The following is a 25,721-nucleotide window of genomic DNA, read 5'->3' as shown; positions in this document are numbered from 1 at the left end:
ACTAGGACTCCCTCGACGTCGAGTTGCCCCTTGGAGGAATCCCAGCACGTAGGAAGTGAAATGCTGAACCAGGTGGTGTCCCTTCCCATCGATACGCTCTTCACACTTCTCTTCGTCCAAGACCAGTTCATGACGGACGTCTATACAGCCAAGAAGACGACTGGTGAGGCTCTAGAGTCTAGAGTACTCTAGAAAGGCTCTTTTTTTTTTTTTTTTTTTTTTTTGGTACTGCAGCTGTTCGCAGAGTTGATCATTAAAAAGTACATTGATTTTAGAGAATGATACGTGCAGGTTTTTATATATATATATATATATATACATACATATTATATATATGTGTATATATATATATATATACATATATATATATATATAAATGTATATATATATATATATATACATATATATATTTATATATATATTTATTTATTTATATATATACACGCACACACACACACATATATATATATATATATATATTACAGGCTATGCTGCAACAAACCCTAGTTGGAAATTCAGGACGCCATATGCCCGAGGTCTCCAACAGGGAAAAAAAATAGTCCACTGCAAAAAACGAAACGAGGAAATGAATACACCAGAGAAGCGACGAACAACAAAATACATTTAAAATATGATATTCTAAGAACAGTAATAACATTAAATCACATCTTTCATCTCTATTACGCTATCTATTATTATTATTATTATTATTATTATTATTATTATTATTATTATTATTATTATTATTATTATTATTATTATTATCATTATTACCACCCAAGCTACAACCCTAGTTGGAAAAGCAAGATGCTATAAGCCCAGGGGCTCCAACAGGGAAAAATAGCCCAGTGAGGAAAGGAAATAAGGAAATAAATAAATGAAGAGAACAGATTAACAATAAATCATTCTAAAATAAGTAACAACGTCAAAACAGACATGTCATATATAAACTATTAACAACTTCAAAAACAAATATGTCATAAATAAACTATAAAAAGACTCATGTCCACCTGGTCTACAAAAAAGCATTTGCTCCAACTTTGAACTTTTGAAGTTCTACTGATTCAACCACCCGATTAGGAAGATCATTCCACAACTTGGTCACAGCTGGAATAAAACTTCTAGAATACTGTGTAGTATTGAGCCTCATGATGGAGAAGGCCTGGCTATTAGAATGAACTGCCTGCCTAGTATTACGAACAAGATAGAATGATAATAATGATATAACCATTACGAAACCCTAGTGCATTCTAATCCACCAATCAATTCTGTCTTCTCCAGACGTCATTTACAGCCCTTGGCAGGAGAGGGAAGACGGGGCGAAGGTTAGACAGATGACCTGTACATCGCCTGTCCCACCGTCCAGTTTCTCGCCTAAGGTAGCATACAGCACAGAAAGCCAGGTGCGTTATTATTATTATTATTATTATTATTATTATTATTATTATTATTATTATTATTATTATTATTATTTCTTTTTTATCATTATTATTATTATTATTATTATTATTATTATTTCTTTTTTATCATCATCATTATTATTATTATTATTATTATTATTATCATTATTATTATTTTATTATCATTTTTATTTTTTATTATTATTATTATTATTATTATTATTATTATTATTATTTCTTTTTTATCATTATTGTTATTATTTCATTTTTTAATCAGTATTATCATTATTGTTATTATTATTATTATTATAATTATTATTATTATTATTATTATTATTAGTAGTAGTAGTAGTAGTAGTAGTAGTAGTAGTAGTAGTACTAGTACAAGCTAATCTATAACCTTAGTTGGAAAAGCAAGATGCTATAAGCCCAAGGGCTCCATCAGGGGAAAAATAGCCCAGCGAAGAAAGGAAACAAGGAAATAAACTACAAGAGAAGTAATAAACAATTAACAATATATTTCAAGAACAGTAACAACATTAGATTATATATCTCCTTTATAAACTATAAGAACTCCAAAAAAATCACGAGGAAGAGAAATAAGGTAGAATAGTGTGCCAGAGTGTATCCTCAAGCAAGAGAACTCTAATCCAAGACAGTGGAAGATCATAGTATAGAGGCTATGGCACTACCCAAGATTTGTCGCAACCAAACATACAGAGTATTGTTTCTGCTCATTAGCCTTTTTGCAACTGGCAGTTATGTCAATAATTCTGTGTTTTATTTCCACTTACGATTATGTCTCCCTTTGCTACGGATTACCGGTTCCAGGTTCCAAGTTCCATGTTCTCTGTTGCTCTCTCTACAACACTGTGATTGTGGGCACACTACTAGAAGAAAGCTTGGTATCAGGGTTGCCAAGTTTTTCTAAGCGAGAAAAGGCCAACTTCTAATCAACTGCAGCTTTAAAAGGCCAACCCAATAGTAGGAAAAGGCCAGAAATTGCAAAGCGCTGCAATCTGCAGAAAATTCATTGTCATCAGCAACTTCCCACACAGAGAGCTTCACAGCTTGCTCACTTTTGCTTCTAACTTCAGGGGCCTTTGGCAACTTCCCTAATTCTACGCCATTGCTTCTAAATTTTCTTGAATCCTTACAGCAAGTGAAAAGTAATCACTCGTTTATATGTTTCCAGGTTCTCCTCCCTCAGACCAGTCCCGGTGAAGTCTACATCGTCGAGTCGGAGGTGGTGAATTCGGGTGTTCCATACGGCGATTCGTTCTACCTCACGAAGCATTTCTGCCTTTGCAGACGAGGAGACGACAAGACAAGTGTTGTGTGCTGGGGCGCGGTGAAGTTCAAGAAAAACATCTGGGGTTTTGTCAAAAGTAAGGGGAGAGAGAGAGAGAGAGAGAGAGAGAGAGAGAGAGAGAGAGATGTTACAAGGATTTTGGGTGTCTCAAAGACTTTTTGGGCCATCTGCGGAGCCTCCATTTGGTTCTCCCAAAATTGTGGTCTAAACTCGAGCAAAGGTAGGCTGGTTTGCTTGTTATTAGGCTAGCCTTCCATTAGATTAGGCTCTCTTTGAGTGGCTACCTACACACACACACACACACACACACACACACACACATATATATATATATATATAATCACAAATTTTAAGTAATTTGTATTTTTCCTAACAATACTTACCGAAGAAACACTTTATAGGAGATTACTGGTAACTCCTCTCCGACGACCAGATTTTTACGTAGTTTCCCCCTACTTCCATGTTCTATACTGTCCTGAATAACGGGAAATAACATGACCTGGGGGCATTGCCCGGGCAGGTCGCCCGTCTTTGAGAAGCTCTCTCCAGTAAGTTTTATGTAATGAACAATACCACGAGGTCAGTGGGGCACTGCGGGGACGGTTGGGGGGGCCCTAAACCGAAAGTGTTTCTTCGGTAAGTATTGTTAGGAAAAATACAAATTACTTAAAATTTGTGATTTGTTCCGACACAGAGACTTACCTCGAAACACTTTATAGGAGACTTACACCTTAGGAGGCGGGAGTGCCCTTTAGCCCTGACCCCGATGGACAGTAGGGAAAACTACGTAAAAGACTCATTAAGTGTGATATAACACTTACCCTTCTGCAATATCTTCGTTGTGCTTGATATGGCGAATTTTCGTCTTGTGTAATGAGCGATATTTCTTGATGACGACTGACGGTACGAGAAAGTTAGAAAAGGGGGGAAAATAGAACTCGGCTCCTTGTGTCTAGATACTTTATGTTTCGCGATTTAGCCTGGGGCTTGAGCCGTCAAACCGAATGCAGGGCTGAGATGACCGGCCCGATAGAAAACCCGTCTAGAGACTTTCTCGTACAGTCCTTGAGATAATGTGCGGTGAAGGTCGACTGGTTGGACCAAGTTCCCGCTCGAAGAACCTGCGCTACTGACATGTTCTTTTCGAACGTTAGAGAGGTGCTAATGCCCCGAACATCGTGAGCTCTGGGTTTCCCCGGTGTAGGAAGACCTTGTTTTAAGTAGGCTTGCGTGATCACTTTCCTGAGCCAGAACGAAACCGTATTTTTGGATATGTTTTTCTTTATTTATCCCCATGAGACGAAGAGATTCTTGATAGACGGGCGGAGGTTTGCCGTTCTCTTAAGGTATTTCCTAATAGTCCTGACCGGGCATAATTTTAGGTCCTCCGGGTTTCCTTTATTCGGGATTGCCGGAATCGAAAAACTCTCAAACCTCGGATCCCACACCGAGGGGTTCTGAGTCTTGGCAACGAAGGATGTGACAAACTTAAAGGTTACTTCCTTCCATCCCCTAGTGTGTTCCACCTCGAATGACAGTCCGTGTAGCTCGCCCACCCTCTTAGCCGAGGCTAATGCTAGCCAGAAGACCGCCTTGAGCGTGAGATTCTTGTCATCAATGTCCTTTAAGGGCTCGAATGGTGGTTTCCGTAACATATCTAGGACTCGCGCTAAGTCCCAACTCGGTATTCTAGGGGCGGAAGGGGGGCATGATTGTTCGAACGCTCTGATAAGCATGGAGATATGCCTGGAGGAGCCGAGATCTATGCCCTTGAGAAGAAAGACTTGACCCAGGGCCGCCCGAACTCCCTTGATCGCTGGAACTGACATGTCTAACTTGTCCCTGAGATAAACCATGAAGTCGGCTATCACGGGCACTGACGCTCCCAAGGGCTCTATCTTCTTGTCCCTGCACCACTTCACGAATACCGCCCACTTAGACTGGTAGACGGCTGTGGATGATTTCCTCAGGTATAGCGACATCCTCCTGGCTGTCTTGCCGGAGTACCCTTGCTTCTTCAGGAGCCGCTGGATAATCTCCAGGCGTGAAGACGAAGGGCTTGCGGGTTTCTGTGAAACCGCTGAAAGTGAGGTTGTTTTAATAGGTCTGACCTGCCGGGTAGAGGCCAAGGAGGTAGGACAGTGAGGTTCCTTAGGTCCGCGAACCATTCTCTCTCCGGCCACCAAGGCGCTACCAAAGTCATCCTTAGGTTGGTTGCTGCCCTTACTCTGTTGAGGACCTGCCTTATCAGGGAGAAGGGGGGGAAGGCGTACACGTCCAGTCCGTCCCACTTGTGCTGAAAGGCGTCTTCCATTGCCGCCTTCGGATCTGGGACGGGAGAACAAAATACGGGGAGTTGCGCGTTCAACCTTGTTGCAAACAGATCCATTACCGGAGATCCCCACATCTGTATAATGTAGCTTGCCACTTGTGGGTGTAGGGACCATTCTGTTGCTACCACTTGCCCCACTCTGCTGAGGCCGTCTGCTAGGACGTTGTTCTTCCCTGGAATGAACCTTGCCGTCAGGATGACGTCCTTCTGTTCCGCCCATTTTAGGATTTGAAGGGCTAGTTCGCACATCTCTTTTGATCTCAGTCCCCCCTCCTTCTTCACGTAAGCCACCACCGTTGCATTGTCTGACATTAGGGCCACCGAATGCCCTCTCATGTCCTCCTCGAAGTGGTTGCAGGCTTCTTGGACCGCTCTCATTTCCAGGATATTTATGTGTAGGGATTTCTCCCCCTCTGACCACGCCCCCTTTGCTGTCTTTTCCCGGAGATGGGCTCCCCACCCGTCCTTCGATGCGTCCGTGAAGAGAAGAACCTCCGGAGGTTGGGAGGACAGTGGCATCCCCTTAGGGTGTTCGACCGATCCTGCCACCATTCCAAGGCCTTCCTGGACTCCTGAAGGAGAGGAACCACAATGTCCGGGGAACTTTCCTGGTTCCAATGTTCTTTCAGGTTCCATTGAACCACCCTTAAGTTCTGTCTCCCGTGAGGTACCAGCTTCTCTAGGGACACCAGGTGCCCTACCAACCTTTGCCAATCCTGCGCTCTTCTGGGGCGACCCAGAAGGAAGGGCCGGAGCACTCGATCCAGGTTGTCCAGCCTTTCCGTGGTTGGGAATGCCTTGACCTGTAACGAATCCAGGACCATTCCTAGGTACGTCCTCCTGTTGGATGGGGTTAGCTGTGATTTCTCCAAGTTGACCACGATGCCCAGGGTCTTGCACAATTGAAGAAGATCTTCGCCCTGTTGTTTCAAGTCTTCCTTTGAGGATGAAAGGAGTAACCAGTCGTCCAGGTACCTGATGAGTCGAATGCCCTGTTCGTGGGCCCATATGGAGACCGTCGTAAAGACCCTCGTGAATACCTGGGGGGCTGTTGAAAGACCGAAGCATAGGGCCTTGAATTGTAACACCTGGGTACCCCACTTGACCCGGAGAAACTTCCTGCTCGACGGATGAATAGGCACTTGGAAGTAGGCGTCCTTGAGGTCTATAGAAATCATAAAGTCGCCCTCTCTCAAGGACGCCATGACCGCTCTTGGAGTGTCCATTTTGAAGGTCACTTTCCTGAGAAACCTGTTGAGGGCTGACAGGTCTATTACAGGTCTCCACCCTCCTGTCGCTTTTTCCACTAGGAACAGGCGGCTGTAGAACCCCGGACCCGGGAATGTCACTGTTTCTAAAGCTCCCTTCTGCAGCAACGTCTTGACTTCTTCGTCCAACGCTGCCCTCTTCGCCAGGTCCTTGGGCACCAACCAGTCTGCCTGCGTTGCTGGAACTAGGGGGGGGGGTGTCTCTTCCATGAAGGGGATCCTGTAGCCCTCCTTTAGTACTGTAACTGTCCACGGATCTGCTCCGTGGAGCTTCCATGCTTGCCAAGTGAGTCTGAGGCATCCCCCCACCTGAGGCTTGGGCAGGGGATGGGGGCCTCCCATCTTATCTCCTACGGGAAGAACGGCCTGTTCTCCCCCTCCTGGAGGAGTAGAAAGAAGACCTATACGTTGGGGGGTTAGAAGATTAACCTCTTCGGGGGGGAACCACAGAGGAAGACCACTGTCCTGAAGAGGGTTCCCTCCTTCCTTGAGTTGGTGTGGTACGCGCGGCCATGGGTGCTTCTGTCACTGGCCTCCTGAAGATGGGGCGGCGTGCCGTCTGTGGCTTCAGAGTAGGTAGCTCCCTCTTTTTGGCCAACTTCTCCACGACCTCTTCCGCCTTCTTCGTCGGAATAAGCTGCTCCCCCCAGACGGAGCAGGTCTTCAAGGCTTTAGCTTCCCTGTCAGGAATCTTAATGGGAAGGTTCTTGACTAGGGCGTCTCTTCTCCGGAGAATCCTGTTTGCGGAGAGAGCCAAAGACTGAAAGGTCAGGAATTTAAGGGCGCGGCTACCTGACCCCAGCAACTCATTCAGAGCCTCCCGTTTTGCAGGTTCCATGGAGTCTGTAGGAATCTGGGTGCCTACTAGGGTGGTGGCCCACCAATCCAGCCAGGATGCCACATTAACTAAGTCCTTGGACATCTCCTCCATCATTGCCGACTCGGAAGGGGAGAAGAAGGTAGATGCTGCCGATGCCCTCCCGTCGGAGATGCCCTGGCACAGGATGTCTATGGTTTCCTCGGTCTTGCACGCACCGGTCGGCCTATTTTCTAAAGAGTAGTATTTCGTCTGCGACTTCAAACCCTGTAGGAGCTTTGCTGAGCTGTGACCCCTGCAGGAGTCGCTATTGCGGGATATGACCTTATCAATATGAGTCTTTCCAATCCCCACGTTACTGGCCTCGGGAAGAGAGAGAGAGGACTTTTTCTGGGCGGGGACCGCTGTGAACTTGTTCAGGCCTGAAGTCCAGGGTTCTTCCTCTTGAGTGGCGGGTTCTATAAGGTTGTTATAACCCCTAATTAAGGCAAGGACTCTCCTGTACGCTGAGTCCTCCGTCACCGCCGACTCGCCCTCCCCTCCTTCCGACCGACGGGGCGAATCGTGATCTCGGTCTCTGCCGTGATGGCGGGGTCCACGGTTCCCTTTACCTTCGACGTCCGCCGTCCCTCTCCTCTTCGTGGCCTTTTTCGGTGAAACGGTGTCCTCCGTGAGATAGTTCGACGGAGGTGTCCTTCCCCTTCTGGGGTCTCGATGGGGAGACCTGTCGAGGCTGCCCGGCCTAGACGACGGCCCCCTGCGCTGGGCGGGATAAACGTCTCCAGGACGGGTCTTAGGCCTGCAAGATGTAGCCCTTCGCTCATCTGGTGATTCCCTGACGCGGCACGTGGAGGTCCTTCTAGGGGGACTGTCTCCTGCCCGCTCATGTGTCGAACCAATAGGCTTGGAAAAGACTTTAAAGTTGTTCTCTGGGACGAACACCCACGTCCCTTTCGGAGAGACTGGTCTCCTGCTTTTGGGTGTAGGGGAACGGGGACTCATCCTGTCCCGAGATCCTGTGAGAGACCGCGAAGGGGAGTTCCTCCGCACAGACCGACCTCGTTTCCACGTCCCTACTGGGGGGGTTGTTCTCCTGCCTTTGGGAGGAGGGGAACTGGGACTCACCCTGTCCCGAGATCTTGTGGGAGACCGCAAAGGGGAGTTCCTCCGCACCGACCGATCTCGTTTCCTCCTCTGTCGTCTCCTCCGTTCACTGCTTGACGAATCCGAAGAGTCACGTCCTGACGAGAAAGACTGACCCTCGTATCGTGACCTAGCACGTGACTGCGTTTTCTTGGGGCTACGCCGTACCCCTGACGGAGAAGGAATGGGGAGACTCTCCTGTAGCGAAGTCTTCGGCGGCAACCATCCCGACGGGCCCGCCAAACCGGGGAAGGCCTCGCCAAGGCCTTCCTCCATGTCCAGTGGGGACCTCATCGGAGTCCTCGGCACGTCCCAAGCCAATGGATCTTCTTGCGGGGACTCCTCTCTGCCGACGCCACCACTCGTCGCTGATGCCCCTGGAACTTCCACCCAGGAACCTGACGAAGAAAAAGGGACACTATTAGACCACATGGGGTCCCCCGACGAGACGTGGCCCTTATGAGAGAGAGCCACGTCCCCCGGACCCCCACTACACTCACTTACGGTCGCCTGACTTGCCTTGGCCAACGAAGGACCGCCCACAAATTCCCTCTCTTGGGAAAGAGGAGCCAACTGCATGTTCTCCCTGGACTTACCTCGCCCCTTACTTTGGGTAGGGGAAGGCGGATGTACCCTACCTGACCCTTCTCCTGCTGAAGTCGCAGGGGAAGAAACGCTAGTCTTCCTAGGGGACTTCTTCGATGCCTTCTTCTTTTTGGTACGGAATTTTATCCACTGGACCTCAGGCCAATCGGCACATTCGGAAAACTTATCCGACGGCGAACAAGCTTTACCCCTACACGAGGTACACAACGTATGCGGGTCAACCTCGGGCTTAGACAGAAAAGACCCGCATGATCTACCGGCCCTAGGCCCAGGACAACGGCGAATGCGTTCCATAACGCAACACAAAGGGCCGTAGACACAAGCAAGCCACAAAGGAAAAGCACTAAAACACTAGGGAAGCACAAGGGAGCGAAATCCAAAGCACGTAGTAAAAGCACTAAACACACACTGAGATCCCGATCACGTGGGAAGCACGTGGAACCAAACACAAAGGGAATCGCACGGAGTATGAGGAGCTTCGTGAAGCACGTGTGTTCACGAACCGACCAGAAAACTTACTGGAGAGAGCTTCTCAAAGACGGGCGACCTGCCCGGGCAATGCCCCCAGGTCATGCTATTTCCCGTTATTCAGGACAGTACTGAACATGGAAGTAGGGGGAAACTACGTAAAAATCTGGTCGTCGGAGAGGAGTTACCAGTAATCTCCTATAAAGTGTTTCGAGGTAAGTCTCTGTGTCGGAACAATATATATATATATATATATATATATATATATATATATATATATATATATATATATATATATATATATATATGTATATATATATATATATATATATATATATATATATATATATATGTATATATATATATATATATATATATATATATATATATATATATATATATGTATATATATATATATATATATGTGTGTGTGTGTGTGTGTGTGTGTATATCCTTCTCTACTATACTGTAGATACAGTATGTTCTTATTAGACGACAAAATTATAGAAACACCGAGTTTGTAAGATTTTTCTCCAAACATCTTATCTAAAACCAGATGAACTCCATCTGCCACTTGTACACAATAATTTCAACGATATTCAAGCTACTTTTAATGCCTTTTTAAATGGGATTCTTAATATTGCAGCCACAATTGAGAAGAATGCGTTCATCGGATTAGAGGGAGTGATGCAGGAACTGGGATCTAGACTCACCGCTGAGGCCGAGAAGATAAACAATCCAGGCCTTGTGCGCAAGCGCAGAAGGACAAGAGTAGCATCATCCCCAAGAACGAGGTCACGCAGTCCGTCTAATACACGAGGAAGCAAAAAGGCTCGCAAACAAGGTTGAGTAATTTGTTGCTCTTGTTATTAGGCCTTTAAAGGTTTAAAGGCTGCTCATGAATGGTAGAGGCAAGGGATAGTGACATTATCTTATCAAGCAGGACAATGCCCTAGAGACTGACCATATATACTGTACATATGATCAGCGGCCAAGCCCTTCTTTCACCCAAGCTAGGACCAAGGAGGCAATGCCTCCCGATGACTCAGCAGATAGACCTATAGGCTCCCCCCAAATTTCCCATCCCTACTTCACAAGGATGGTGAGGTTTCAGCAACCAGAAAAACTAAAGAGTTTGAAAGGAACTCGAACCCCAGTCCGGCATTGACCAGTCAGGGACGTTACCACATCGGCCACCACAACCCATTGATTATTATCTATTCTTGTCTTGTGGCTATTGTCAATAATATTTGTAGATGGAGATGGTTTGGGCATGCTCTTCGCGCTCCCCAAGAGAGATTAGTTCACCAAACTTTCAACTAGGCTCCGCAAGGCACTAGAAGAGTTGGAAGACCCAGGCCGACATGGCTGAGGACAATGAAGTGTGAAGTGGGAGATGATGAATGGAGAAGTATTGATTTAAAAGCTCAAGATAGAGACGACTGGCGAAATCTAACCAAGGCCCTTTGCGTCAATGGGCGTAGGAGATGATGATGATGTAACTTTTTTAATTTCATGACTTTTTTATGATATTAATTGTTAGTTACCTACGCCAACGAAGTTGGGATAAAATATAATAATAATAATAATAATAATAATAATAATAATAATAATAATAATAATAATAATAATAATAATAATAATTTGGGCTGTGTTATTTTGTTACTGGTTATTATTCAATTTACTGTTACTTACAATCAGAGTATGTTAGAAAACACAAAATATAAAATTCAATTAAATCCTTAATATAAGTTGTGTTGGTGTAATGATAAAAATAAAATGCGGTTTCTCTCTTTTGGTTGACTTGCTTTTTGGGGAAAACTTCCAAATTTCCATATTTTCGGAATGGGTTGTGGTGGCCGATGTGGTAACGTACCTGACTGGGGTTCGAGTCCCTCTCAAACTCGGTAGTTCCTTTAGTCACTGAAACCTCACCATCCTTGTGAGCTAATGATGGGGGCTTGGGGAGTACCTATAGCTCTATCTGCTGAGTCCTCAGCAGCCATTGCCTGGCCCTCCTTGGTCCTAGGTTGGTGGAGAGGGGGCTTGGGCGCTGATCATATGTATATATGGTAAGTCTCTAGGGTATTGTCCTGCTCGATAGGACACTGTCACTGAACCTTGCTACTGCCATTTATAAGTGGCTTTTAAACCTTTAAAACGTGCTATTACCCAAAACCCAAACAATTTTCTTTATATGGATCTTATTATTATTATTATTATTATTATTATTATTATTATTATTATTATTATCATTATTATTATTATTATTATTAGGTAAGCCACAACCTTACTTTAAAAAGCAGGATGCTATAAGCCCAAGGGACTCGTTAGCTATACTAAACAGCTCTTCTAGGAGAAGGACACCCCAAAATCAAACCATTGTTCTCTAGTCTTAGGTAGTGTTATAGCCTCTGTACCATGGTCTTCCACTGTCTCTTGGGTTAGAGCTCTCTTGCTTGAGGGTACACTCGGACACACTATTCTTTATCCTTTCTCTTCATTTTGTTTTGTTGAAGTTTTTTTTATAGTTTATATAGGTAATATTTATTTTGATATTGTTACTGATCTTAACATATTTTATTTTCCCTTCTTTCCTTTCCTCCCTGGGCTATTTTCCCTGTTGGAGCCCCTGGGATTATAGAATCCTGCTTTTCCAACTAGGGTTGTAGCTTCGCAAATAATAATAATAATAATAATAATAATAATAATAATAATAATAATAATAGTAATAATAATAATAATAATAATGATAGTAATAATAATAATAATAATAGCCTAGTGAAGAAAGGAAATGAAGAAATAAAGTACAAGTGAAATAATGAAAATCTAAAATAAAATATTTCAAGAACATCAGTGATACTATATTGTTCGATAATGTCCAGGATTTCTTTAAGTATATTTTTTTCTTTAAATTTCAGAAGACACAGAAAGGAATGTCAAGCCGCTGACAGTAGCAGTACTAGCAATAGCCATTGTTAGCCTCCTAATAGGAAATGTAGTCCTATATAGGAGACTTTCCCTCCTGGAGGATATGGCCTCTCTCATAAACCCAACATCATCTTCTCGGTCTTCTACGAGGTAGGTAACATTAATGACGTAAGCGCCTTGGGCATATTTCGGTTTGTAGTTAGCATTGGTTGAAGACGAGACTTTATCTCCCTATTCATACTTATGCTAATGAGGTTAAAAAGACCAACTTTTATCATTTTTCTTCTTTCCCCACCATTAACCGTAAATTAAGGGGTCAGTTGCTTGGTGCACCCTCTCCAATGCCTTCTCCCAAAGGCATCCTCTCCTGCCAAACCTCTCCTCTCTATATCATCCTTCACCTTATCTTCTTTCCCACCATTAACCGTAAATTAAGGGGTCGGTTGCTTGATGCACCCTCTCCAATGCCTTCTCTCAAAGGCATCCTCTCCTGCCAAACCTCTCTCCTCTCTATATCATCCTTCACCTTATCTTCTTTCCCACCATTAACCGTAAATTAAGGGGTCGGTTGCTTGGTGCACCCTCTCCAATGCCTTCTCCCAAAGGCATCCTCTCCTGCCAAACCTCTCCTCTCTATATCATCCTTCACCTTATCTTCTTTCCCACCATTAACCGTAAATTAAGGGGTCGGTTGCTTGATGCACCCTCTCCAATGCCTTCTCCCAAAGGCATCCTCTCCTGCCAAACCTCTCCTCTCTATATCATCCTTCACCTTATCTTCTTTCCCACCATTAACCGTAAATTAAGGGGTCGGTTGCTTGATGCACCCTCTCCAATGCCTTCTCCCAAAGGCATCCTCTCCTGCCAAACCTCTCCTCTCTATATCATCCTTCACCTTATCTTCTTTCCCACCATTAACCGTAAATTAAGGGGTCGGTTGCTTGGTGCACCCTCTCCAATGCCTTCTCTCAAAGGCATCCTCTCCTGCCAAACCTCTCTCCTCTCTATATCATCCTTCACCTTATCTTCTTTCCCACCATTAACCGTAAATTAAGGGGTCGGTTGCTTGGTGCACCCTCTCCAATGCCTTCTCCCAAAGGCATCCTCTCCTGCCAAACCTCTCCTCTCTATATCATCCTTCACCTTATCTTCTTTCCCACCATTAACCGTAAATTAAGGGGTCGGTTGCTTGGTGCACCCTCTCCAATGCCTTTTCCCAAAGGCATCCTCTCCTGCCAAACCTCTCCTCTCTATATCATCCTTCACCTTATCTTCTTTCCCACCATTAACCGTAAATTAAGGGGTCGGTTGCTTGGTGCACCCTCTCCAATGCCTTCTCCCAAAGGCATCCTCTCCTGCCAAACCTCTCCTCTCTATATCATCCTTCACCTTATCTTCTTTCCCACCATTAACCGTAAATTAAGGGGTCGGTTGCTTGATGCACCCTCTCCAATGCCTTCTCCCAAAGGCATCCTCTCCTGCCAAACCTCTCCTCTCTATATCATCCTTCACCTTATCTTCTTTCCCACCATTAACCGTAAATTAAGGGGTCGGTTGCTTGATGCACCCTCTCCAATGCCTTCTCCCAAAGGCATCCTCTCCTGCCAAACCTCTCCTCTCTATATCATCCTTCACCTTATCTTCTTTCCCACCATTAACCGTAAATTAAGGGGTCGGTTGCTTGGTGCACCCTCTCCAATGCCTTCTCTCAAAGGCATCCTCTCCTGCCAAACCTCTCTCCTCTCTATATCATCCTTCACCTTATCATCTTTCCCACCATTAACCGTAAATTAAGGGGTCGGTTGCTTGGTGCACCCTCTCCAATGCCTTCTCTCAAAGGCATCCTCTCCTGCCAAACCTCTCTCCTCTCTATATCATCCTTCACCTTATCTTCTTTCCCACCATTAACCGTAAATTAAGGGGTCGGTTGCTTGATGCACCCTCTCCAATGCCTTCTCCCAAAGGCATCCTCTCCTGCCAAACCTCTCCTCTCTATATCATCCTTCACCTTATCTTCTTTCCCACCATTAACCGTAAATTAAGGGGTCGGTTGCTTGGTGCACCCTCTCCAATGCCTTCTCCCAAAGGCATCCTCTCCTGCCAAACCTCTCCTCTCTATATCATCCTTCACCTTATCTTCTTTCCCACCATTAACCGTAAATTAAGGGGTCGGTTGCTTGATGCACCCTCTCCAATGCCTTCTCCCAAAGGCATCCTCTCCTGCCAAACCTCTCCTCTCTATATCATCCTTCACCTTATCTTCTTTCCCACCATTAACCGTAAATTAAGGGGTCGGTTGCTTGGTGCACCCTCTCCAATGCCTTCTCCCAAAGGCATCCTCTCCTGCCAAACCTCTCTCCTCTCTATATCATCCTTCACCTTATCTTCTTTCCCACCATTAACCGTAAATTAAGGGGTCGGTTGCTTGATGCACCCTCTCCAATGCCTTCTCTCAAAGGCATCCTCTCCTGCCAAACCTCTCTCCTCTCTATATCATCCTTCACCTTATCTTCTTTCCCACCATTAACCGTAAATTAAGGGGTCGGTTGCTTGATGCACCCTCTCCAATGCCTTCTCCCAAAGGCATCCTCTCCTGCCAAACCTCTCTCCTCTCTATATCATCCTTCACCTTATCTTCTTTCCCACCATTAACCGTAAATTAAGGGGTCAGTTGCTTGGTGCACCCTCTCCAATGCCTTCTCCCAAAGGCATCCTCTCCTGCCAAACCTCTCTCCTCTCTATATCATCCTTCACCTTATCTTCTTTCCCACCATTAACCGTAAATTAAGGGGTCAGTTGCTTGGTGCACCCTCTCCAATGCCTTCTCCCAAAGGCATCCTCTCCTGCCAAACCTCTCCTCTCTATATCATCCTTCACCTTATCTTCTTTCCCACCATTAACCGTAAATTAAGGGGTCGGTTGCTTGATGCACCCTCTCCAATGCCTTCTCCCAAAGGCATCCTCTCCTGCTAAACCTCTCCTCTCTATATCATCCTTCACCTTATCTTCTTTCCCACCATTAACCGTAAATTAAGGGGTCGGTTGCTTGATGCACCCTCTCCAATGCCTTCTCTCAAAGGCATCCTCTCCTGCCAAACCTCTCTCCTCTCTATATCATCTTTCACCTTATCTTCTTTCCCACCATTAACCGTAAATTAAGGGGTCGGTTGCTTGGTGCACCCTCTCCAATGCCTTCTCCCAAAGGCATCCTCTCCTGCCAAACCTCTCCTCTCTATATCATCCTTCACCTTATCTTCTTTCCCACCATTAACCGTAAATTAAGGGGTCGGTTGCTTGGTGCACCCTCTCCAATGCCTTCTCTCAAAGGCATCCTCTCCTGCCAAACCTCTCCTCTCTATATCATCCTTCACCTTATCTTCTTTCCCACCATTAACCGTAAATTAAGGGGTCGGTTGCTTGGTGCACCCTCTCCAATGCCTTCTCCCAAAGGCATCCTATCCTGCCAAACCTCTCCTCTCTATATCATCCTTCACCTTATCTTCTTTCCCACCATTAACCGTAAATTAAGGGGTCGGTTGCTTGGTGCACCCTCTCCAATGCCTTCTCCCAAAGGCATCCTCTCCTGCTAAACCTCTCCTCTCTATATCATCCTTCACCTTATCTTCTTTCCCACCATTAACCGTAAATTAAGGGGTCGGTTGCTTGGTGCACCCTCTCCAATGCCTTCTCTCAAAGGCATCCTCTCCTGCCAAACCTCTCTCCTCTCTATATCATCCTTCACCTTATCTTCTTTCCCACCATTAACCGTAAATTAAGGGGTCGGTTGCTTGGTGCACCCTCTCCAATGCCTTCTCTCAAAGGCATCCTCTCCTGCCAAACCTCTCCTCTCTATATCATCCTTCACCTTATCTTCTTTCCCACCATTAACCGTAAATTAAGGGGTCGGTTGCTTGGTGCACCCTCTCCAATGCCTTCTCCCAAAGGCATCCTATCCTGCCAAACCTCTCCTCTCTATATCATCCTTCACCTTATCTTCTTTCCCACCATTAACCGTAAATTAAGGGGTCGGTTGCTTGGTGCACCCTCTCCAATGCCTTCTCCCAAAGGCATCCTCTCCTGCCAAACCTCTCCTCTCTATATCATCCTTCACCTTATCTTCTTTCCCACCATTAACCGTAAATTAAGGGGTCGGTTGCTTGGTGCACCCTCTCCAATGCCTTCTCCCAAAGGCATCCTCTCCTGCCAAACCTCTCCTCTCTATATCATCCTTCACCTTATCTTCTTTCCCACCATTAACCGTAAATTAAGGGGTCGGTTGCTTGGTGCACCCTCTCCAATGCCTTCTCCCAAAGGCATCCTCTCCTGCCAAACCTCTCCTCTCTATATCATCCTTCACCTTATCTTCTTTCCCACCATTAACCGTAAATTAAGGGGTCGGTTGCTTGATGCACCCTCTCTAATGCCTTCTCCCAAAGGCATCCTCTCCTGCCAAACCTCTCCTCTCTATATCATCCTTCACCTTATCTTCTTTCCCACCATTAACCGTAAATTAAGGGGTCGGTTGCTTGATGCACCCTCTCCAATGCCTTCTCCCAAAGGCATCCTCTCCTGCCAAACCTCTCTCCTCTCTATATCATCCTTCACCTTATCTTCTTTCCCACCATTAACCGTAAATTAAGGGGTCGGTTGCTTGATGCACCCTCTCCAATGCCTTCTCCCAAAGGCATCCTCTCCTGCCAAACCTCTCTCCTCTCTATATCATCCTTCACCTTATCTTCTTTCCCACCATTAACCGTAAATTAAGGGGTCGGTTGCTTGATGCACCCTCTCCAATGCCTTCTCCCAAAGGCATCCTCTCCTGCCAAACCTCTCTCCTCTCTATATCATCCTTCACCTTATCTTCTTTCCCACCATTAACCGTAAATTAAGGGGTCGGTTGCTTGATGCACCCTCTGCAATGCCTTCTCTCAAAGGCATCCTCTCCTGCCAAACCTCTCTCCTCTCTATATCATCCTTCACCTTATCTTCTTTCCCACCATTAACCGTAAATTAAGGGGTCGGTTGCTTGATGCACCCTCTGCAATGCCTTCTCTCAAAGGCATCCTCTCCTGCCAAACCTCTCTCCTCTCTATATCATCCTTCACCTTATCTTCTTTCCCACCATTAACCGTAAATTAAGGGGTCGGTTGCTTGGTGCACCCTCTGCAATGCCTTCTCTCAAAGGCATCCTCTCCTGCCAAACCTCTCTCCTCTCTATATCATCCTTCACCTTATCTTCTTTCCCACCATTAACCGTAAATTAAGGGGTCGGTTGCTTGGTGCACCCTCTGCAATGCCTTCTCTCAAAGTCATCCTCTCCTGCCAAACCTCTCTCCTCTCTATATCATCCTTCACCTTATCTTCTTTCCCACCATTAACCGTAAATTAAGGGGTCGGTTGCTTGATGCACCCTCTCCAATGCCTTCTCTCAAAGGCATCCTCTCCTGCCAAACCTCTCTCCTCTCTATATCATCCTTCACCTTATCTTCTTTCCCACCATTAACCGTAAATTAAGGGGTCGGTTGCTTGATGCACCCTCTCTAATGCCTTCTCTCAAAGGCATCCTCTCCTGCCAAACCTCTCCTCTCTATATCATCCTTCACCTTATATCCTTTTCCACCGTTACCCTTAAATCAAGGGGTTGGTTGCCTGATGCGCCCCCTCCAGTGCCTTTTATCAAAGACATCCTCTTCCACCAAACCTCTCTCCTCTCTATATCATCCTTCACCTTATCTTCTTTCCCACTGTTATCGCTACATTAAGGGGTCGGTTGACTGATGCGCTCTCTCTCCAATGCCTTCTATCAAAGGCATCCTCTTCCACCCAACCTCTTCTCTCCATATCTTCCTTCACCTTATCTCGCCATGTAATTCTCTGCCTCCCTCTTGATCTCCTCCCCTGACAGGTTCCTCATAAGCCCTCCTCACTCCCTCCCCACCGTACATCCTCAACACGTACCCAAACCCTCTCACTCGTGACACTCTGATCATCTCTGCAATCTTTACGACGCCTGCCATTCTTCTGGCGAAGGCCAGAAGAATGGCCTCAGTTGGATTTCGCCAGTCGTCTCTATCTTAAGCTTTCAAATCATTACTTCTCCATTCATCATCTCATACTTCATGCTTCATAGTCCTCAGCTATGTAGGCCTGGGTCTTCCAACTCTTCCAGTGCCTTGTGGAGCCCAGTTGAAAGTTTGGTGAACTAATCTCTCTTTGATAGTACATCCAAAATAAATGTCCACATCGAGCTCTTCTGGGAAGGAAAGTAATGTCTGTTATACTTTTTTTCTTTCGTGGTTCAGGTACTTGAGTTTAGAGAAATCCTGGGAAGACGTGGCGAGGATATTACACAAGCAACAACGTCTGCATGATTCGCAGCTGGAGGTGTGGAAGACGAAGGTCGTGAGGGCGTCTTACAACCTTAAAGACGTATGTATTTCTCTTTGTGACTTGAACTTGTCAGGGTTGTGCCGACTGGGAGTTATATAGTTTCTCAGAGCTCGGGTATTATTCAAGTGTAACAGATTTATGTAAAAACAAACAGGTGAGCTTGGAACTTGGGAGGTTGTGTAGCTTGACAGCTGTGGCCTCTTGCTAACGTCCTGGGATCGCCAGACTAGAGTTCGAGTCCCGCTCAAAATAGTTAGTTCTTTCGGTCGCTGCAACCTTACTATCCTTGTGAGCTAAGGACAGGGTGTTTGGGGGAACCTATAGGTCTACCTGCTGAGTCTTCAGCAGCCAATGCCTGGCTCCTCCGGGTCCTAGCTTGAGTGGAGAGGGGGGGTTGGTCGCTGATCATATGGTCAGTCTCTAGGACATTGTCCTGCTTTACATCAATATATCCGTTTTTAGAACGGTAATTGCCTGGCAACATTTATTCTAGGATTTTTACCGTTTACAGCAAATTCTTAACAGTGTACATAGCTGCCATGGATCAGGTATTTCTCGGATCTCTTAAAGAATAATTTTTGTAGGAATATTCCTCACAATATACACTTAAAAATTCGCCGTAAAAAAAAAAAAAAAAAATAATAATAATAATAATCCTGGAATAAATGTTGCCAGGCATTTACCGCTTTAAAAATGTAAACATTGACGCAAAAGAGTGATATTACGGTCACCAACCTATAAAAGATATTAACAAAGTAGGGTAAAAATTACGGTCCCATGTATTTTACTGAAATATGGCTTAGAACAGTATATTTCTACGGAGAATTTCCGATTAAAATTACGGTTTTTTTAACAGTGTATCATCAGTGCCTAAGAGGAAATTTTAGCAAAAGTGACCGCAAAATTATTAGGTTTAAAGTAAATACTCCCCATCTACAAGGAAAAAAATAATACTAAGAAATTAGACTACAGATAAGGTATCTGGATGCAAACTGAATACACCAAGAATTTAGACTTAACATCTACACCCACGTATGACCTGAGGTATCCAGGGTAAATACAGGAGTAGCCTACCCATAGCTAGGTCTATTAGCCAGTGTAGAGTAAAAGAGCCTATTTTCCCCCCTTGCATTCTCTCAGGTCCAGGACACTCTAATGTGGATGATAGATAAGATCAGACTCCAGGAAGAAGTGTTACACTCAGCCGCCGAGGAAAGGAGCGAAGAACTGAAACAGCATTGGTTAAGAGAGAACACTTGGAAGGAAGAACAACTAGATGTTATTGCCAGGAAATATAACTCTGAACAACTCCATCAAGAGACGTAGAAACGTTCAATGCAACAAGTGCGTTGTTCAATACAGGATTGTGAAGAAGTTTTGAACTAAAAGATAAAATAATTCATAACAAAACTAGAGGGACAGCTTATTTCTTGACCTTTAGCTCGACATTGACCTTGACCTTTGACCTTAACATGTATTAATTGGTGTGGATTTTCATATACTCAAATATGAATCAAGTTTGAAGTCTCTGTGATAACGATGTCCAAACTTATAGCTCAGGAACGATAGGTCAAAATTGGGGAATTTTGGGAAATAATTAGATAAAAGCTGAAACTTTGCACAGGTATAGAGAATTGTGACCTGAACAACATATTAAAAGTCCCACTGTCTCCCGCGCTTGCGTTAGCCGCCATTGTGGAAAATGGCCGCCATATTGGATTTCCTTAAAATTCAAATATCTCGAAAAATATAAATTTTATCAAAAAACACCACTCAATAAAAGCTGTTCAAAATTGATTGTTTTATATTAATCTCCAGATTAATTTTAAAAAAAAAGAAAATCTATATAAAAAAATAAAAAAATATTGAAATTAAAGTAATGAATTTATTTTCAAAGACAATTTCTACAGAACTGGTGTCCTATATGACAAAATGTTTTTAAACAAAAGTTATAGAGCAAACTTTCTTCTTTTGAAACATATATACAAGTTTATACTCATATTCATAAATAAAAAAGTTATGGAGGAAAATATATAGAAAACTTGAAATGTCAAATTTTCACGTACAGAATCAAACATTTTTTTTTAATCAAGAAGTGTTGATTTGCAATCATTCAGATAAATCATTGAACAATGTTTTGATAGGCATCATTATTCATTTCTTAATAGTGAAATTTACAATAGCAGTGAAAGGATCTCGTGCCTTTTTTATTTTTAGAATAGAGAAGGATGCCTGATATATTAATGAGGTTTCAGACAAATACCTTGTGTAGGATTAATGATACATACACTTTGTTTATACTTACATGTGCAATAACAATAAATACGAAAGAAAATATTTCAACTGCGAGATTTTTCATTAATAAAAATGTAAACTCTCAAACATAAAAAAAATATAACAGCAGGTTTGCATAAAGTAATTGTGGGACAGGTATGTCATATAGGGTTCTCTTTAAAGTAAATATGGATTGAATTATATTTGAATAGAACACACTCAGAGCTCAAACATTCTTGATGTTAAGTTTTCTTCCATCTCACGAGCGTCTTCTTCAACATCCTCCTCAAATAGTAGTGAATTTTCACATCCAACACCACGACACTGTCCACAGATGGATGAGCATGATGTACCAGCCCTACGACATTCACATTGATGGCGGCATCCTTTGCGACAGTTACAGCTGACTAAATGTAACAAGTCATCTGGAGCTGGAGGTTTCATTGAAGGGATGGGTTTCAGCCCATTTTTTGAACTCTCCCATCCCCATTCGACTGGAGAGAGATGGTTACCATGCCAATGCTGTACTTGGTAGAACACCCTAAACGAGTGCAAGTGAGCTGCATCACTTGTTGGTGGCAATGTTGATAACTGAAACTCAGATTTAAGTGACATCTTTGCAACTGTTCTCTTATAAGCATGCAAAGGATACCTGTCCAATGTTTGAAATTTCTCCGCTCCGTACATAGAAAGGAAGAAAGCTTCGCCAGCTTTGGCCACTTCATCTTTAGATGCTTCTCGGTTATCAAATACAGACACTGTATTGCATATGTCTTGGCTCTTCTTCAAAATATCAAAGGCCTTTTTCTTTCCTTTCCCATATAAAGCTGATGTTGTGTCACAGCCTGTAACAGCGTGGAGGAACAGAAGATGTTGACGAAGATTTCCCAGGTTAGATATAAGTTTCCTAATATCATAGATCTTGTTGGGGTTGTGTACTTTACCAGGTTTAATAAAATGCATTTTTGTGGATGATTTAGAAAGAGATACTAGAAGTACTAGTAAGTCTGTGTCGTCACCCACCACTGCTACATTATGTCCACTATTTTCTAATGACCAAAAAGTTTGAACAATAGACATATCTGCCTTTTCCTTGGCAACTATAACTGTAATGCCAGCACGCTGCATGTGGTCCTTCAGTTTACTGATCAGCAGTGTCTTGTTACGCTTATTACACAGGAAATCTGCTTGCGGTATCGTTGAGTAACATTCCTCATTGACTTCAACTTGTATAGAACAATGCTTGGATGCCCTACGATTTTGCTCTTGAGATTTGGTTGTTGGTGTCACTGGGTAGCCAACAAAAACAATTGTTGCATTTTTGCCATAATGATTGATTACATAACCTGTGTAGGCTTGAAAAAAATCCCGATACCTAGCTGGCCTTGGCCACACAACTTTATGAAGTAGATGACCACCATCCACAACATACTGGTATTCATCTGAAACTAACCCTTCCCAAGGTCCATATGGTTCCAATTTAGTCACTAAGGCTGCTTTGTCGCCTTTTCTCATTGAGGTGTCGTCAAAGAGTGAAGGAGGTTTAGGGGCCAATTCATAAGTCATATAATCAACAAGTTGGTTATCATTTTTCAAAACATATTATTCTGCTGAAAAGCTGTTGAGAGTTCACTGCAACAACATCCTCACGAACTTTCAGTCCATTCCTCATGACTGATATTGACCGTACTGCGTTCTTTCTTTTTAAGTGAATAGTTGAGAGCTTCTTGCCATCCATATCATGCATTTCTTTTAAGCCAATTGATTTTGCTGTGTCACAGTTCATTAAATCATCAGCAATTATTCTTGTTCCTAAGGATACCAACCCACTAAAAGTTTCTTGAAATGGAGAGTGAGATCGTAGCCAGTTCTGCAATATTTGTAAGTGCTTCTCATCCTTAAACTGTCGTGATTCTCTCAATTCAACATGCTGGTCAGTTGTTGCAGACGAAAAACCAGTAAATTTCTCCACAGCATCACAAACTTGTGTACTTGCTGGCATTGCTTTTATCCACTGGGCTAAAGTGCTCTCGGTAATACCCCTGCCATGTGTAAGTCCCACAGAAGATTTAAATCCCTTCATCAGATACTGCTCAGTTATCATATCACTCCATGTCCCTGACCAATAACGATTGCTGCGACGCACTGTGAAGAATCCATCAATTGTAAGTTTCTCATATTCCTTCTTTGCCATTGTATTGGAAAATTCATGCATTTGCTGTAAATAAATCTGTGCAGCTTTGGCATAATGTAGATGCCCGCAGCATGGAAATGTGGAAGCATCTCTCGTACACAATACAGGTGCAAATCCCACTGTCCTGTGCGTTCAGCTCTCAGAAAGAGCTTAATTAGGGATACTTGCTCATGATATTGCAACCAAAGTCTTGCTGTGCGACTCAAGTCCTCCTTTTGATTGATGTAGTTTATCAGCTTAGTATTAATGTCTGTTAAGATTTCATTATTTAGTACGTCTTCAACATCAACTTCATGGGTCAAGAAGGAGTGGAATATCTCCAGGAATACACTACATTCTTCATCATTCATATGGACATCATCTAGAAGAATTCTTGTAAGAGCAGCCTGTGTAAGAAAGTGAGCTCGAAGGGCACGGTAATATGTGTGTCCAGAAAGCATGTGTCTTACAGAAATTTCTGAATATATTGTGACCCACAATTCTTCCAGTCCACTTCCACGCATGATGGTGCCTATTGCTCCCATGAAGGACATGAGAAGATGGAACCCAACCAAACGCACAACTACTTTTGACAATGGGCTTTCTTCGCCAACTGCACCAACTATTTCAACTGCTTTCATATAGAGGGGCTAGTCAAAAGTTACTGCACAGTGAGTTTAATTCTGGGACTTAGTACCCTCAACAGCATGTAAAAGTGCTATGTATATAGTTGATAGCTTCCCTGGGTTCAAGTTGATGAAGGGGAGTGCAAGTATATGAGTAGTTTCAAAATGACCCTCTCTCATTGCTGCTTGCATGTAGCCATTCCAGCCTGGTATTTTACTTGTACTCAAGTAGCTTCCACATACCCATAAGGTATCTAACTGTCGAGCATGTTTTACAGTTACTGGTTGATATGTATCGCATGAGATAGATGCCTTTGCTATTATATTTTGCATACCTGACATGCTTGTAGGTTTTCTATATGTCTTTATTGGAATTGTTCCCCCAGCATTACTTGAACTACTTACATCCATAATTCTCTGAACTGCAGTACTGGTTAATACTGCACTGGCAGGCGTTACACATTTCACACCACCCACGCTGTGAAACGTTCCCAACCCATCAAAGTGCAGTTAAGGTCTAGCGTTTCTCTTCGTTTATGTCTTGTAATTTCTTTAGTTTTTAAAATAGACATAGACTTGTAGGTACATTTTAAAAGAAAAATGTTTTTTCTACAACATTTGTTTCGAAGCCTTTTGACATGCAGTCCACCATTTCCAAGGAAAATGTTGTTGAAAATAAAATTATGAATGAAATTTCAATATTTTTATTTTTCTTGCACATAAATTTACTTATTTTTGTAAAATAACACAATGATTCCTATAGAAAAACCAATTCTAAACAACTTTTATTGATTGGTGTTTTTTGATAAAAGTAATATTTTTTGAGATATTTCAATTTTAAGGAAATTCCAATATGGCGGCCATTTTCCAATATGGCGGCTAACGCAAGCTCGGGAGACAGTGGGACTTTTCATGTGTTGTTCAGGTCACAATTGTCTATACTTCTGCAAAGTTTCAGCTTTTATTCAATTATTTCCACTCAAAACCCTAAAAGTCCTGGGCTATTATGGCTGATTGCGTGAATTGGACATTTTACTTGCCCGTGACCTTGACCTTTGACATTGACTTTCCAAAATTTAATCATTTCTAGCTTTTTACATAACAGTTAATCCCTGCAAGTTTCATTACGCTACGATTAAAATTGTGGCCAGGAAGCTGTTCACACACAAACACACAAACATTCAAACATTTGGTAAAACATAATCTCCTTCCAACTTCGTTGGCGGCCGTAAGTATAAACAGTGGTTCTAACTCGCATTTCAAAATAAATTACGTTTTTCAAGTTACTGGCCATTTTATATGCACTGTTAAAAATTTACCCTAAAAAACGATTTTTTATCCTGGCATAAATGTTGTCAGGCATTTAACATTTTAAAAAATGATATATTGACGTAAAGGAGTGATATTACGGTCACCAAACCGTAAACGATAATAGCAAAGCATGGTAAAATTACGGTCGCTTGTGTTTTACTGAAATATGGCTGAGAATCATATATTTTTATGGGTTTTCTTAACAGTGTGCAACAAATTATAATAGAAAGCAACTAAACTAAACACAGTGCTCATTTCAAATTTAATTTTACCCTAATTCGGAGGAATGTCTAATTCATGACGGAATTCAGAGAGCATGTGATGGTCATACACACGTTTTAGAGCTTAGAAAACCATGAAAAATATTGCTGAAGGTAATTCAATTCTGGTCAATAAGACATTCGTGCTTTTGATGACTTTATTTGAGGTGCATGCAACGAATGTTTGAAGCTGAAAAAATAAATGTATGTAATTGCACACTTGTAATGGTTATAAAATAAAATGGGATACCATACCTGTGATAGGCCATCCTGCTACACACACACACACGCACACACACACACACACACACACACACACACACACACATTATATATATATATATATATATATATATATATATATATATATATATATATATATATATATATATATATATATATATATATAT

The 25,721-nt window shown here is 43.1% G+C and overlaps 1 protein-coding gene across 1 annotated transcript; it reads left to right on the top strand.

Annotated features, from left to right (window-relative positions):
• Positions 1-20,083, top strand: LOC137649556 (protein Aster-B-like). The gene is made up of 7 exons (XM_068382542.1): positions 1-163; positions 1,282-1,403; positions 2,596-2,788; positions 9,993-10,190; positions 12,268-12,427; positions 18,580-18,706; positions 19,808-20,083. Exons 1-7 carry the CDS (start codon positions 61-63, stop codon positions 19,991-19,993), a joined length of 1,089 nt encoding a protein of 362 aa, XP_068238643.1. The 5' UTR covers positions 1-60; the 3' UTR covers positions 19,994-20,083.
• Positions 20,084-25,721: the final 5,638 nt, after the last annotated feature.

This window comes from Palaemon carinicauda, chromosome 11 (genome assembly GCF_036898095.1).
Source record: "Palaemon carinicauda isolate YSFRI2023 chromosome 11, ASM3689809v2, whole genome shotgun sequence".
Classification (NCBI taxonomy): Eukaryota; Metazoa; Arthropoda; class Malacostraca; order Decapoda; family Palaemonidae; genus Palaemon; species Palaemon carinicauda.
This window is presented reverse-complemented; position numbering and strand designations above follow the sequence as displayed.

Excerpts from the sequence above, each read along its gene's own strand:
- LOC137649556 (XM_068382542.1), top strand. The coding sequence starts at position 61 with ATGCTGAACCAGGTGGTGTCCCTTCCCATCGATACGCTCTTCACACTT. Across the intron at positions 164-1,281 it reads TACAGCCAAGAAGACGACTG|ACGTCATTTACAGCCCTTGG; the intron begins GTGAGGCTCTAG and ends TGTCTTCTCCAG. Across the intron at positions 18,707-19,807 it reads CGTCTTACAACCTTAAAGAC|GTCCAGGACACTCTAATGTG; the intron begins GTATGTATTTCT and ends GCATTCTCTCAG.